We start from the raw sequence: 16,497 nt of genomic DNA, 5'->3' as shown, positions 1-16,497 counted from the left end.
TCTTTCCAGTTTAAAAACCTTTGTGCCTGCTGGCGTCTTTATGTTCCACAGTCCACCATTTCCAGCAAGTGCCTTGTCTAAACCTGTGCTCCTAATTAAGCACAGGTGCGTTAATTACACCCTTCCTGCACCAGGCTCCACTCAAGGCCAAGCCATGGTTCCAACATGTATTCTACCTTTTGGCCAGCAGGTGTAAAACAAAGTAAAGAAATGGCTCCTACACCGACCACCGAGCCTCATTAGCCAGTTAAAGTCGGTTAACCTATGAGTTTAAACAGGGATGCAAACAGCGCGCCTTTTGGCGGATGCCGCCTTTTTCACGGCTGAATCGTGCAGATCCGATTTTATTTATTTATTTTTTTTTTTAGGGGTGGCGTTGGAGTGTCTGAATAATTTCATCAGAGTAAATTCTGTATTAAAATTACTAAATAAGCAAATGCCATTACAGTCCATGAAACATAGGAAGTATGAGAAGAAAACAGTAAATCAGAAAGCTGCGCACGTTTGCACAGCTTCATAGGAAGTATGAGAAGAAAACAGTAAATCAGAAAGCTGCGCATGTTTGTGCAGCTTCATAGGAAGTATGAGAAGAAAACAGTAAATCAGAAAGCTGCACACGTTTGCGCGGAAGCTGCGCACATTTGCGCAGCTTTCTGATTTACTGTTTTCTTCTCATACATGACTGAATGGGTGTTTCTGATTTGTCAGCTGTCATCCTTACACCGCATGGCATGCCCCAAGCGTTTACAACACAGAATTCCAGGTTCTCCGCTCCAAAATCGGCAGCTTCAAAATGATTTTTTTTTTTTTCACCGACAACCAAAAAAAAATTAACCGGTTGACGTTGATTCGGTCAACCACCGGTCAAATGGTCATCGGTTAACATCCCTATTGTACACCTTTTGTATTTATTTATTTATTTTTTCATGAAGGATCTCAATGGGAATAAGTCCCCTATTGGACTTTCACACTGATAACATTATTCGGATAGTTTTCTTTCATCTCAGAAATATTGCTAAGATAAGAAGTTTAATGCTACTACATGACATGGAAAAACTAGTTCATGCTTTTGTTACCTCCAGGTTGGATTATTGTAATGCCTTACTGTCTGGATGTTTTAACAAGTGCATAAACAAGCTCCAGTTAGTTCAAAATGCAGCAGCAAGAGTCCTTACTATAACTAGAAAATATGACCACATCACCCCTGTCTTATCCACACTGCATTGGGAGTCAATCAAATTTTGTATTGATTATAAAATACTACTATTGACCTTTAAAGCACTGAATGGTCTCGTGCCACAGTACCTGAATGAACTTCTGGTCCTCTATGACCTGCCACACCTACTTAGATCAAAAGGTGCAGGCTATCTGCTGGTACCTCACATTGTGACTGCTAAATCGGGGGCAGAGCCTTTTCTTACAAAACCCCAGTTATGGAACAGCCTTCCAAATAATGTTCGAGAATCAGACGCAGTCTCAGCATTTAAGTCTAGGCTGAAAACATATCTGTTGAGTCAAGCCTTTTGTTAATGGTGTTTATGAGGTAAAGGAGTAGATCTGGAGGGTCCTCAGACATCGTTGTGGCAGTGGGGGCGTGGTCAAGTGTCGGTCTGTGACCGGAGGGCAGAGTCAGGGAAGGTAAGTGGCAGAATCACTGCACCTGATGTTGGTTAATCTGTGTTTGTGTGTCTTCCCCAGTGATGATGCCCTATATGAGGAGAGAGAGAGCAGAGAAAGGAAGCTCTCTCCCTGACCTGACGACTCATGTGTGTGTGGGTGTCTGAGAAAGTGAATATAGTTATAGAAAAGTACTAAATAAAAAGAGTTTTTCTTGTGGAACTTAATTCTGGCCTGCCGTCTTTTCTGTGCTCCACCCCTACAAACTGCTACAGTGGTGCCGAAACCCGGGAATCAAGCACAGGAAAAAGAACAGCCCTATAGAGTCCTCCCCCTTCGCAGACCTGGTCCACGCCCTCGCCATGGCCCAGCAGAGCCAGCACCAGGCGCTAGTCACCCTCCGAAAGGAGCAGGAGCACCGGTTCGAGGCCCTGGTGCTGGCGCAGCAATAAGACCGACAGGCGTTCCGGCACCTCCTCGCATCGGCGGGGTCCACCACCTCCACCGCCACGGGCCCTTCTCCCCTCGCCCTCACTAATATGGGCCCGCATGACTACCCCGAGGCCTTCATCACGCTCTTCGAGCAGGCAGCAGAAGCCTCAGGCTGGCCGGTGGAACAGCGCGCGGCGCGCCTCCTCCCCCTGCTAACAGGCGAGGCGCAGCTGGCCGCGCTACAGCTGACCGCCGGCTGGCCTACGCGGACCTTCGCCGGGCCGTCCTCCAGCAGGTGGGGCACACCCCTGAACAACAAAGTCAGCGCTTCCACGCTCTGCATCTGGAGGAAGTCGGCCGCCCGTTCGCGTTAGGCCAGCAGCTCCGGGACGCTTGCTGGCGGTGGTTGAGAATTGGTATTCCAGGTGGCTCACTTTAATCCCATGGCTGGACACTTAGGGCAGGATAAGACACTAGCCCGACTAATGGCCCGGTTCTATTGGCTAGGGATTTGCGGCGATGTCCGTAGGTGGTGTACAGCGTGCCGCGAATGCCGGTTAGTAAATCCGGTGGCCATTCCAAAAGCGCCTTTGCGCCCCCTCCCATTAATCGCGACCCCGTTCAAAAGAATTGGGATGGATCTCGTCGGGCCATTAAATCGGTCAACACGAGGGTACCGCTTTATTTTAGTTCTGGTAGACTATACAATGCGATACCCGGAAGCAGTGCCTCTCTGCAATATCTTAGCACGCAGTATTGCGGAAGTGCTCTTCCGCGTCATCTCCCGAGTTGGAATCCTGAAAGAGATTCTGACTGACCAAGGCACCTCATTTATGTCACGTACACTGAACGAACTATATGGGTTATTAGGTATTAAGCCGATCTGCACCAGCGTTTATCACCCACAAACGGACGGTTTAGTTGAATGGTTTAATCGCACCCTCAAAAATATAATTAAATTCGTAAGTGAGGATGCACGTAATTGGGATAAATGGCTTGAACCCTTGTTGTTTGCAGTGCGAGAGGTCCCCCAAGCCTTTCACGGGGTTCTCCCCATTCGAATTGTTATATGGGCGTAAGCCGCGCGGCATTCTAGATGTGCTGCGAGAAAATTGGTAGGAGGAACCTTCGCCCAGTAAAAATCAAATTCAATACGTTATTGACCTGTGCACAAAACTCCACACACACACACACACACACACACACACACACACACACACACACACACACACACACACACACCTAACCCAGGAGAATTTACAGCAGGCCCAAGAACGGCAAACCCGCCTGTATGACAGGGGTATGCGCCTTAGGGAGTTTGCACCAGGAGATAAAGTTCTCATTCTATTGCCCACAGCGAGCTCCAAATTAATTACCAAGTGGCAAGGACCCTTTGAGGTCACATGGCGAGTCGGGGACGTCAACTACGAGGTGAGGCGAACGGACAGGGGTGGGGCGCTACAGGTTTACCGCCTCAATCTGCTCAAACTCTGGAACGAGGAGGTCCCTGTGGCGTTGGTGTCAGTGGTTCTGGAGAAGGCGGAGCTGGGGCTGGAGGTTCAAAAGGGAACATTGGCATCGCGTACCTCTCCGGTCCCCTGTGGAGACCACCTCTCCCCGACCCAACTCGCGGAGGTCGCCCAGTTGCAGACCGAGTTTTCGGACGTGTTCTCGCCCCTGCCCAGCCGCACCGACCTCATAGGGCACCACATTGAGACGCCCCCGGGGGTGGTAGTGCGTAGCCGCCCTTACAGGCTACCCGAACACAAGAAAAAAGTGGTTCGGGAAGAACTCGAGGCCATGCTCGAAATGGGCATCGTTGAGGAGTCCCACAGTGACTGGAGCAGCCTGATGGTCTTGGTACCCAAGACCGACGGGTCGGTCCGGTTCTGTGTGGACTATAGAAAAGTCAACGCGGTGTCTAAATTCGACGCGTACCCAGTGCCTCGTATTGATGAGTTGCTCAATCGACTAGGCACGGCTCGCTTTTGCTCGACACTGGATTTGACAAAGGGTTATTGGCAGATCCCCTTGACTCCATTATCCCAAGAAAAAACGGCCTTTTCCACACCGTTCGGCTTACACCAGTTTGTCACACTTCCTTTTGGGCTGTTTGGGGCGCCCACTACGTTCCAGCGACTGATGGATAGGGTCCTCCGCCCCCACGCCACCTATGCGCTCGCGTACCTAGACGATATCATTATTTATAGTAATGACTGGCTGCGGCACCTACAACACCTGAGGGCCGTCCTTAGGTCGCTGAGGCGAGCGGGTCTCACAGCCAACCTGAAGAAGTGTGCGATTGGGTGGGTGGAAGTACGGTATCTGGGCTTCCACTTGGGCAACAGGCAGGTGCGTCCCCAAATTAACAAGGCAGCAGCGATTGCGGCCTGCCCAAGGCCCAAGCCCAAAAAGGGGGTGAGAGAGTTCCTGGGGCTGGCTGGCTACTATTGTAGGTTTATACCTAATTATTCGGACGTCACCAGCCCGCTGACTGATCTGACTAAAAAGGGGGCACCAGATCCGGTCCAGTGGATGGAGCAATGCCAGCGGGCTTTCTCTGAGGTGAAGGCTGCACTGTGCGGGGGGCCACTGTTACACTCCCCTGACTTTTCTCTCCCCTTTACGTTGCAGACGGACGCGTTGGACAGAGGGCTGGAGGCCGTTCTGTCCCAGGAGGTGGAGGGGGAGGACCGTCCAGTCCTGTACATAAGCAGGAAGCGGTCGGTGCATGAGGGGCGCTACAGCACCATCGAAAAGGAGTGCCTGGCGATCAAGTGGGTGGTCCTCACCCTCCGCTACTACCTCCTGGGGTGCTCTTTCACCCTCTGTTCAGACCACACGCCCCTCCAGTGGCTCCACTGCATGAAGGATGCCAACGCGTGGATCACCCATTGGTATCTGGCACTCCAGCCCTTTAATTTCAAGGTGGTCCACAGGCCGGGGGTGCAGATGGGTGTGGCGGACTTCCTCTCTCGTCAGGGGTGGGGGAGTCTGCTGCAGGCTGGACGGCTGCCCGGCTTGAGTCGGGCGATGGGGGTATGTGGCAGTGGGGGCGTGGTCAAGCGTCAGTCTGTGACCGGAGGGCGGAGTCAGGGAAGGTAAGTGGCAGAATCACTGCACCTGATGTTGGTTAATCTGTGTTTGTGTGTCTTCCCCAGTGACGATGCCCTATATAAGGAGAGAGAGAGCAGAGGAAGGAAGCTCTCTCCCTGACCTGACGACTCATGTGTGTGTGGGTGTCTGAGAGAGTGAATATAGTTACTGAAAAGTACTAAATAAAAAGAGTTTTTCTTGTGGAACTTAATTCTGGCCTGCCGTCTTTTCTGTGCTCCACCCCTACGAACTGCTACAATCGTGTTTTGGTAAACTGGGATGTATGGATGCTGTCAGTTCCCCACTCGCTTGCTCACTCAAGTTTGTTGACGGTGTAGTGGCTGGCTGCTTTATGTCCCAGGGCTCCCTCATGCCTGTATTACCTTCTGGCTCTCCCCTTTTAGTTATGCTGTCATAGTTAGTTTTGCCGGAGTCCCTGCTTGTACTCCGTGCAATATGTATACTGTTCCTACTCATTCAGGTGACATTGGGCATACCTAACAACCTGTGTTTTCTCCCCCCCCCCCCCCAATCTGTCCCTCTGAGTTGCATGTCGGTCCTGGGATCGAGATGCTGACCTCTTCTGCTCCCGGACTTGCCTGATCCATCCTGGTGCCCTGTGTCTGGTTGGAGTCTCATCGCATCACTCCTGTGGAGGACGACCCCATGTAGACAGTTGAAAGTCACACTTGGAAGATGCTCTGGACACTTACAGTAATGTTTTTATGGCTGAGGACTACAGCTGATTTGTTAACATTAGGACTGCAGTTGTCATGAACAGTTTTGCACTCAAGTTTCCATCAATGAAGAGTTTATAACATCAACGAAACAGACTTCATGTTAAAACTGTTAATGTTCTAGTCATGTTGTCTGTTGTTGCCCAAATGAGGATGGGTTCCCTTTTAGTCTGGTTCCTCTCGAGGTTTCTTCCTCATGTCGTCTGAGGGAGTTTTTCCTTGCCACTGTCGCCACAGGCTTGCTCATTGGAGATAGATTCGGGATAAAATCAGCTCATGTTTTAAGTCGTTCAAATTCTGTAAAACTGCTTTGTGACAATCTTTATTGTTAAAAGCGCTACACAAACTTGACTTGATTTTGAGTTATCCTTGGTATTAATTTTGTAGTACTACTTTTAACTCATTATTTACTATTGTATGACCAATGGTGCTTAAAGTGTTTATATTCCAATTTTTATACCAAATAAAAATCAATCAACCTTTAATGTTGTGGAGCATCGACAAAACAAGTGTTTCAATGTTATCACATGCATTATATTGCAGCTATAAAAAGGGATTTCCTCACCAGCCTTGATTTGTTTCTCTGTCTCTTATTTTGTTAATAAGCAAAAAAAAAAAAAAGCAGCTTGTCCTATTACAGATAAACTGCAAAGCATGAACTCCTCTGTCCTTTTCAGAAAACTTAAAGCTACAGCTTTAGTTCTGACTGTTACAAAGCAGTGGTGGCAGTGGGGGGGGGGGGGGGGGGGGGCAGCAACCGCCCCCCCCCCCCAAAAAAAAGTTATGATGGCGACTTGTCCAGGGTTGACTACTTACAAGGAATAAAAGGAGAGAGTAGTGTGAATAAACAGCCCACTGCGCACCTTTGTTTTCCCTTATTAAATCCCGCTGCATACCTTCATCCCGGCGCCATCCCTTTGTACTGTAGGTTGGTAGCACCCATTTGCACCAAAACCGATGCAAATTAGCCTGGCCCTGATGTCACCGATTGCCTCCGCTTTCTGGGATTTTCCTTATATGGCTTACGCAGAACTGCAAAACCCATCACTTTTAGTAGACAAGCTGATTTATGAATATTCTGTGGACTAATTAACCTGTTGCTGTGGCAACTGTCTAGACATGTCTGGTCTTCTTGGGTACTTGTGCCAAAGCAGGGACCCTGTGACAGCAAGGCTATGACAGTGTCGCTACATTTGTATCTGACTGATAACTCATGTCCTGTCCGAATGGGGAGATAGCGTTCATGAGGTGTACAAGCAGTTTTGGGCGCCCAAAACTTGATGCTGCTCTAGATCTACATGAATTCGCTTGCTGCCCTGGCCACTCACTGAAAATCAGTATGAAGAGGAGTTTCAGACAGGTATCCATTGCAAACTTTTTGGGCTCGACAAAGGCACCCAAGTTGCTTGATGAGAACGAGGTAAGTTTTTAGTATAATTTTTTTTTTTTTTTAAACATCCCAAGTCAAATTTTGCAAACCAAGAAATGAATGACCGTTTACTCGCACTGAAGACTAAAGGAGAGACAGTTATTTGTGCTCTTGCTTTATACCACATAGCTGAGCAGGTATATACATCTATTAGCTCTTTAATTCAACAAGGACATTGAGGACAAATTTTCTCGTGTTTTGTTTGTGTGTGTGTGTGTGTGTGTGTGTGTTGGGGGGGGAATCCATGAGAAAACTAAGGGAATGTAGTTTTTACAATTTACTGATACAGCCCCATATGTCAGTCATTCATACATGCTTCAATACACCAATATCACACAGTTTTGATTTGAAAAATATTCATTCGCACCCGATCTGGGATCACAACCGGTCATTACCAGTCAGTTAGAGTTCCTGGGAGCTGACAGCGGTCATTGAAGGATTGGGAATATTACTTTCACGGGCTTATTCCTCGGTCAAAACAGGATTGCCGAGAGATGTGATCGGTTTTTAGGTATTATGTGTTTATTCAAAATTTCTAAGGCTATTTGACCTAATCATTGAAATATCTGACTAGTACTGTGTGAAGTTTCATCATGGTACGTGTTCACAGCAACCCATGGTAAGAGGATGTTATCCTCTCGATACTAAGAAGACATAATTACATTATAGTATCATTGGTTCTGCTTCATATAGAAAAAAAAATACATGGACAAAATGTACTCTGAGACATTAAACTTAGCTTTACTCCACCAAAATTTGCTTCTCAAAATGTGGGAAGTAGCATTTTAGAGGGTTAAAAATTCCAAAATTTCCTGGGGAGGCATGCACCTGGACCCCCCTAGATTTGGCGCACCTTCGGCATACGACATCGCCCCCCATCCAAAACTTCCTGCCTCTGCCTCTGCAAAGTGCTGACACTAGAGACTCCTTCCATAAATTAAAGTTAAATAAACATCATCTTACAGAAAACGTCACCATATAAACAGTTACACACATTTTTTGTAGTTTTGTTAAATTACACGTTTTTAATCTCTATCTTTGGGCTTAGATTATGTGAAGCATCCACCATACAAGTCCCTCTGAATGAGCTGTTACTATAGAAACAGTACCATATATTTTCAAGATGGCGGCGCGCAAGGATGCAGCAGCTCTGAGCTCTCGGATTCGGTGTATGGTTTTCGTAATGGCATAGATGTTTTTGTGTGTACAAGTGTGTGTGAGTGAGATAAAACAAATCTACACCCCAGCTATGTTGAGGAAGGTGGGATTCTCGTGTCGTGTGGACATTACGACGGATTACCAGCAGCTCTACAATATTCCGCTGGACATAGCGAGATCGCCGGGCACACCCTGGATTGTTGTCGGGCCAAAGAGATGCCGGAGGCGGCGCAGAGAGCAGAGGCAGAAGCGGGGCTGCAGGGGCAGCCTACTAGCACGGCTAAGAAAACAGCCCTACAAATCCCCGCTACCAAGCATCTTCCTCACAAATGCTAGGTCCATCATCCACAAAATTGATGAACTGGAGTTACTGATGGCACACAACCGGAACATTCGTGACTGCAGTGTGATGATTATCACAGAAACCTGGCTACATCCGCTCATCCCGGACTCGGCCGTTCAGCTAACCGGCCACTCCATGCACCGCTTCGATAGGAATAAAGGCTCCGGTAAGAGCAGAGGAGGGGGGCTCTGTATTCATGTTCATATGGACTGGTGTACAAACAGTAGGGTCATACACACACACTGCTCTCCTGACCTGGAAGTAATGACTGTGCAGTGTAGACCCTTTTACATGCCCAGAGAGCTGACAACAGTGATCATTGCTGCTGTGTATATCCCACCAGATGCTAATGTTAGCACAGTGCGCTCTCAGCTGTACACCACTGTTAATAAACAAATGCAGGCCCATCCAAAGGGAGCTTTTATTGTTGCTGGGGACTTCAACCAAGCTTGCCTTAAGACTGTGCTCCCTAATTTCGTACGGTACGTACAGTGCTCCACCAGAGGGAAGAACACATTAGACCATGTTTATTCCAACCTTAGGCAAGCCTACAGAGCAGTACCCCTCCCTCACCTGGGCATGTCAGACCATCTTTCACTGCTCTTGGTCCCTGCATACTGGTACACCTCCCTCAGGAAGAAATCCAAACCTGTCACAAAGAACATTAAAACCTGGCCTGAAGGAGCACTCTTCCAGCTTCAAGATTGCTTTGAGTGCACTGAGTGGAGCATATTTGAACATCTTGACCTACAGGAGCACACAGAGACTGTTCTGTTCTACATAAAGAACTGCACTGACAGTGTTACTGTGGTGAAGCGCATCCGGATCTACCCCAACCAAAAACCATGGATGACCTCGGATGTCCGGACACTCCTGAGAAACCAAAACTCTGCCTTCAAGTCAGGTGACAGAGAACAGTACAGCGTGGTGAGGGTAGAGCTGCGGAGAGGCATCAAAGCTGCTAAGGCTGCTCATAAGAGGAAAGTGGAGGACCATCTCGCTAACAATAACCCGTGGCTGGTGTGGCAGGGGCTACAGAGCTTCACCAGCTACAAAGGCTCCACACCCATCACTACCATCACTGATGTATTGCTGTCTGAGGAATTAAACAGTTTCTTCTCCCACTTCAAAGCAGAGGCTCCACACACAGCTGCACGACCACCATAGGCGCCAACTTCATGTCAACATTGGGGGGTCAGAATTATGTTCTTGCACCGTGACGTCATGACATCGGCAGTGTATGTAGTTGAATATCAAAGACTCAGTTGTAAGTCATTTTCATTCATTACTATTCACCATTGCAAGTGGGAAGCGCCCATTTTAACGATAACTTATTATGATGCATTAAAAAAATCTCATGACTTTAAACATTGTATGAAACACAATTTATTCAATAAACAAATTTAGTTTCATGCAATTTTCTTTGAGATGAATTCGGCAGACAACTGTACATGAATGTAGTTTCTGTTAAGAGTTAATGGATATGACAAAGTTAATTTTAATCTTACTTACAAACTTTAACAACACATCTCTTTCATGGCCACGGAAATTAACAAGTAGGCAGTGAGAAAATCATATTCATGAACATGAGAAAATCATATTCACCCTAATAGCCCATCAGCCCTAAAACTTCGCAAAAACATCACTCCTTCTGTCACAAGCGCTGAACTCATTGGTAATTTTTTTCAAATCAATGTGGTCTGTATGTTCCTTGTGTGTGTAAAGAACAGCCAAGTAATTCAGTTTCGGAGCAGTCATGGTGCTCCGCAGGTAGGTCTTAAGTCTGCGCAAAGCACTAAAGGACGTGTAAATTTTGCGTAGTGCAACCTGTCAATCACTCACTGCCAACCATTGGAATATTGCAAGCGGAAAAGGGGGCGGGTCATGTCCGATCATAACATTTTAGGTGACGTTTCTATAGATTACTTATTTTGCATTCAAAGCTAGGCTATTATTTGTTTAGGTGGTTTCAATCGTCAGTTAACATGAGTTCATCTGTACTGTTTACTACTTTTTTCATTATTGGGGTGTTTTTGCCCCCCCAACTTTATCTTTGGGGGGTCAAAAAGGTCCATGCCCCCCGCAGATGGTGCCAGTGACGACCACCACAGACCTCCAGTCACAGCACACTCACACTCTAGGAACACCAGGTGAGGTAGGTGCTGAAGACTGTGAATATCAGGAAAGCAGCCGGACCAGATGGTGTACTCAGAAAAGTACTCTGCGCCTGTGCTGACCAGCTGGGGGGAGTCCTGACCAGGTTGTTCAACCTCTCACTGTCACAGGCTACTATCCCCCAGTGCCTGAAATCAGCTATCACCATCCCTGTCCCAAAGACTCCTGCCCCAAAGTGTCCCAATGACTACAGACCTATTGCCTTAACATCAGTAGTCATGATGAGGTTTGAGAGGCTCAGTAGTCATGATGAGCTTTGAGAGGCTCAGTAGTCATGATGAGCTTTGAGAGGCTGATCCTTCACCACATCAAGGACTGTCTCCCCTCAAACCTGGACCCACATCAGTTCACCTACAGAGCTAACAGATTGACGGAGGACGCCATCGCTATAGCTCTGCACACAGCACTCAGCCACCTCGAGCAGCCAGGGAACTACGTCAGGATGCTATTCATATGCCGCTTTTCCACTACAAACGCGGCTGAGCCGTGCCGTGCTGAGTCGAGCTGAGTCGAGCTGAGCGGGGCTGTTGGAGTTGCATTTCGACTACAACCGCGCTGAACCGTGCTGGCTGGAAGTGGGTGGACACATTGGGTGGAGTTAGCAAAAGTGGGTGGACGTCACGTGATGTCGTTAAGCAGCGCAAACAGTGACATCAGTGACAGTGGCGGAACAAGTCAGAGCCGGGCCGGGGGCGGGGCAAATGACCGGGCCCTTTATTAAAGCTTATCATAACATCATTTTAGGTTACAAAATGTCCGCAACTGCGGTGTTTACCAATTTCAACACTACCGGGTGCAACTATGTTATTTAGTACATCAAGTCCTTCAAACGAACATGTAACTCAGAAACAAAAAACATTAGGATACTGTACATGGCTCATAATAAAACATCAATAGCCTATACTGCGCACATTATTTGAAGGGCATACGAATGAGCGCTCAGAGGTTGCAACGGTGACAGGAAGAGTCAGAAATAAAAGGAGGGCGGTGCAAACCTCACTGAATGCACTGTGTTTACCAATTTCAACACTACGGGGTGCAACTATGTTATTTTGTACATTAAGTCCTTCAAACGAACATGTAACTCAGAAACAAAAAAACATTAGGCGACATACTGTACATGGCTCATAATAAAACATCAATAGCCTACTGCGCGCATTATTTGAAGGGCATACGACGAGCCTTGCGCTCCGCGAACTCGTCCACGATGCTCTGTATGTCACTGATTCAGTGAGCTTTTAAGCAGTAGTCTCACGACCCGAATAGTAAACAATAAACATGGAGGACATGGTGTCGTTAGTGTTGCTGGTCTTGGTGCTGTGGCTTGTTGTCACCGACAACGCCAACAGATACTGGCAAGAGCGTATAGATGAGGCGAGGCGCATAAGGCTTCAGAAATTCTTGCAATTCGTAATTCTTCTTCTTCCGGGTTTGCGGTGTTTACAGATCCCAGCGCGCTCGCGGGGCGTGTGTGGGCATGTGAGGACACTCCTCCTCACCAATCAGTGCACAGGGGAGTGTCTGCTCATGCCCCCAACCTCACTCGGCATGGTTTGGCTCGCTTCAGCCCCACTCCAAAACGGTGCGAGTTTTAGGGGCTAAGCAGGGCTGAAACGAGCTGAGTCGTGCTGGTTTTTGGTAGTCGAAACGCGAGCCGTGTCGGGCTGAAGTGAGCTGAAGCGAGCTGAAGTGAGCTGAAAAAGGGTAGTGGAAAAGGGCCAATAGACTTCAGCTCAGCATTTAACACCATTATTCCTGACATCTTGGTGGAAAAGCTGACTAACATCGCTCTCTCCCCTTCCATCTGTGCCTGGATCAAAAACTTCCTGACTGACCGCCCTCAAATGGTTAAGGTAGGCACCACCTGCTCCTCCACCCTGACCCTCAGCACAGGCTCTCCTCAGGGCTGTGTGCTGAGCCCTCTCCTGTATTCCCTGTATACGCTTGACTGCACACCCATCCACCCCTCCAATACCATCATTAAATTTGCGGATGACACTACGGTCATCGGCCTTATCAGCGGAGGGGATGAGACTGCGTACAGGGATGAGGTCAACATGCTGGCAGGTTGGTGTTCTGCACACAACCTGCTGCTCAACACCAGCAAAAGTAAGGAGATGGTGATTGACTTCAGGAAACAGGGGGGATCCAGCCCCACTGAGCATCAACGGGGACTGTGTCCAGCGGGTGTCCTCCTTCAGGTTCCTTGGGACACACATAGCCAAGGACCTCTCCTGGACTGCCAACACATCCATGGTGGTAAAAAAGGCCCGACAGCGACTCCACTTCCTAAGGATACTCAGAAGGAACCATCTGGAGGAGAAACTCTTAGTGGCCTTTTACCGCAGCACCATCGAGAGTGTCCTGACGTACTGCATTACAGCTTGGTACGCCAACTGCTCTGTGGCAGAAAGAAAGAACCTGCAGAGGGTCATTAAAACTGCACAACACATCACTGGCAGTCCCCTCCCCTTGCTAGAAGACATCGTTAGCACACGGTGTCTCAGGAGAGCGAGGGCAATCACTGCTGACCCCTCACACCCGGGACAGCACCTGTTTACCCTCATGCCCTCTGGCAGGAGATACAAGTGCCTCAAAAGCAGGACAAACGGACTTAAAAACAGTTTCTTTCCCTGGGCCATCAGGTCCCTGAACTCATAAGAGAGTGTATGCTAGTATAATGTGTAAATGATGTAAATATGCATTCCTTTCTTATTTCTGTTTTACTCCTTTCTTATTTTACTGTTTTAATATTTTACTGTTTTTTTTAAATATTTATTATGCACCGGCCAGAGAAGCACTGCAGTTACATTGTATACCTGATGTGCAATGACACAGATTCTATTCTATTCTATTCTATTCTATTCTATTCTATTCTATTCTAGGTTGAGTGTGTGGCATACCTCAAACAGGGTGACCACATTTAGGTGGTAAGGCTCCTTTAATTAGTATTATAATTATTTTTGTTAATGTCTACATTTATTTTGCCCGTAGTCAGCTGGGATAGGCTCCAGCTTGCCTGCGACCCTGTAGAACAGGATAAAGCGGCTAGAGATAATGAGATGAGATGTATATATTTATATTTGTTACCGCGGTCTCCCATCCCTAGAACCTAAAACAAGTGTACTGTCAGAGCCGCTGTTATAGAAAATTAATCAACACCTTTTGAGCAATCAGAATCCAGAATTCAACAGTCACATGGAATAATGTTATAGTGAGTATTTCTGCACTTCTCTGTTTCCATACATGTATAAACACCTTTATAAGAGATTAGGAATGTGTTCGTTCTTCTCATCACTGAATGGTTTATTATTATTATTATTATTATTATTATTATTGTTATTTATTTATTTATTTATTTATTTATTTTTGTGAAATAAGAGTTTTAATCACCTGTATCCACCAGTCTGTACCTCACGAGAGTGAATCTCTCCCTGATAAACACACACTCAACTGTTTTACTGACTTTACTGAGCCTTGTTCGACCTCACCGACCACAAATAACACCTACCTTTTAAAACTTATTTCAAGATTATTTAAAACATTATAGAATAACAAGGAATTGCTATAATTATGCAATATTTTTATTCACACCCCTCCTAACTTCAAACCTGTTGAAAAAGTGAACAACTTATGACGTACCTCTTACTGTAATGCTGACTTCATCACTGTAGGCTGTGTAGTAGTCTGTGTTTGTCCGTGCGTTACGCCTGTGTGCTCCACACAGATACACGGTTTCTCCTGCAGTATCAACTGTCACTCTGAGTGTGTTGGTGTCTGTAGCTCCAATGTTCACAAACTGCGAATTCGGATTCTTTTTGTACCAGAGAAACTTCCATCTAGTCTCCTGCTGCAGCTCACAGCTCAGAGTGATGGTGTCTCCAGTGTAGACAGAGCTCTGAGGATTCACGCTCAGAGTCAGTTTGGGTTTTTCTGTTGGTATGAAATGATGGTGTCAGAGCTGCTTTTCACTTCACAACAGAAGCAATAGATTCACTGTGTTCATTAAATGCTTTAATAAATATTTCGAACATAAATGTGTCTAAACTAAACATCTATATTTAACATTTGATCATTAGACTGCAAACACATTATAAAACCCAGAGGCTTCTGCAAAAGACATGATGATTCTTGTGAAAGAAATTGGTACTGATGAGACAAACGAAACAAATGGACTCAGTTACTGACAGCTCAAAATCTGAACCCTAAAAAATAATGGAAACATATATTAAATAATAAAACCACAGACTGACCTGATACAGTCAGTGTAACAGCATCACTGTTACACTGACTCCTTCCTCCCTACTGCTGTACAACTGTACTCACCTGTACAACTGGCACCTCACCAAGCACAGCACCAGACACTCCTCATAGTAATCAACAATACTGTCCAACAGATCACTTCGACATCCACAGAAACCCCTCTGAATGTATACTATGTGCACTGACTATCAGCATCAGTACTTTACAGCTAACTGCGAGCTACACATGGTTAAAATGGCTCTTGTGCAATATATCCTTTTTTGTATACTTGGTACGGTACTTTTGCACTACTCCTTCACTGCCTTATATTTTTCTCTTTATATATTTTGCTGCTGTAACAATGTAAATTTCCCCTTGTGGGATAATAAAAGACTATCTTATCACTGATATCTGAATCCTGTCCTCTGCAGGTGTAGGAGCCACGGTCAGAGTTACCAACAGACCAGAGAAACAACTCCTGGTTTGTGTGGACTCTGTAGACTACATGTCCTCCCTCTGTGGAGAGTGGATCTTTGTTTTTATACCAAAGTTAGGACCTCTGAGAATCTCCTCCTTCCTGTGTGTTACATCGGAGAGTAACACACTCTCCAGTGAACACATGTATCAGGTTTTATGGACACCACAGCTTTAGGTCTCTCTGTAATAATAATAATATACACACACAGTGCTCAGTGTAAATGAGAACACCCCCTTTGAAAAGTAACATTTTAAACAATATCTCAATGAACACAATTTCTAAAATGTTAACAAGACCAAGTTTAATATAACATCTGTTTAATTTATAATGGGAAAGTAAGGTTAATAATATAACTTAGATTACACATTTTTTCAGTTTTACTCAAATTAGGGTGGTGCAAAAATGAGTACACCCCACAACAAAAACTACTATATCTAGTACTTTGTATAGCCTTCATGATTTGTAATGACAGCACTAAGTCTTCTAGGTATGGAATGAACAAGTTGGTGACATTTTGCAACATCAATCTTTTTCCATTCTTCAACAATGACCTCTTTTAGTGACTGGATGCTGGATGGAGAGTGACGCTCAACTTGTCTCTTCAGAATTCCTCAAAGAAAATAATTTATTTACACCACAAAGGTGAAGGCTACAAGTAGATCAGCAAAGTTTTACTTATCAGTCAGAATACTGTCGCAAAAGTGGTACAAAAATTTAAGAAAGATGGAACTGCAACCATCTCACAGAGACGTCCAGGTCATTCACGGAAGTTAACACCTCGACAGGAGCG

General features: G+C 46.2%; 1 protein-coding gene across 1 annotated transcript in view; it reads right to left on the bottom strand.

Annotated features, from left to right (window-relative positions):
- LOC132882162 (sialoadhesin-like) overlaps nucleotides 1-16,497 on the bottom strand; it is a 216,871-nt gene that overhangs the window by 28,340 nt on the left and 172,034 nt on the right. Inside the window, exon 10 of the mRNA XM_060915433.1 lies at nucleotides 14,630-14,920. Coding sequence (XP_060771416.1) covers nucleotides 14,630-14,920 — 291 coding nt within the window. The remainder of the gene's footprint in view (nucleotides 1-14,629; nucleotides 14,921-16,497) is intronic.

Source organism: Neoarius graeffei, chromosome 1, assembly GCF_027579695.1.
Source record: "Neoarius graeffei isolate fNeoGra1 chromosome 1, fNeoGra1.pri, whole genome shotgun sequence".
Taxonomy (NCBI): domain Eukaryota; kingdom Metazoa; phylum Chordata; class Actinopteri; order Siluriformes; family Ariidae; genus Neoarius; species Neoarius graeffei.
This window is presented reverse-complemented; position numbering and strand designations above follow the sequence as displayed.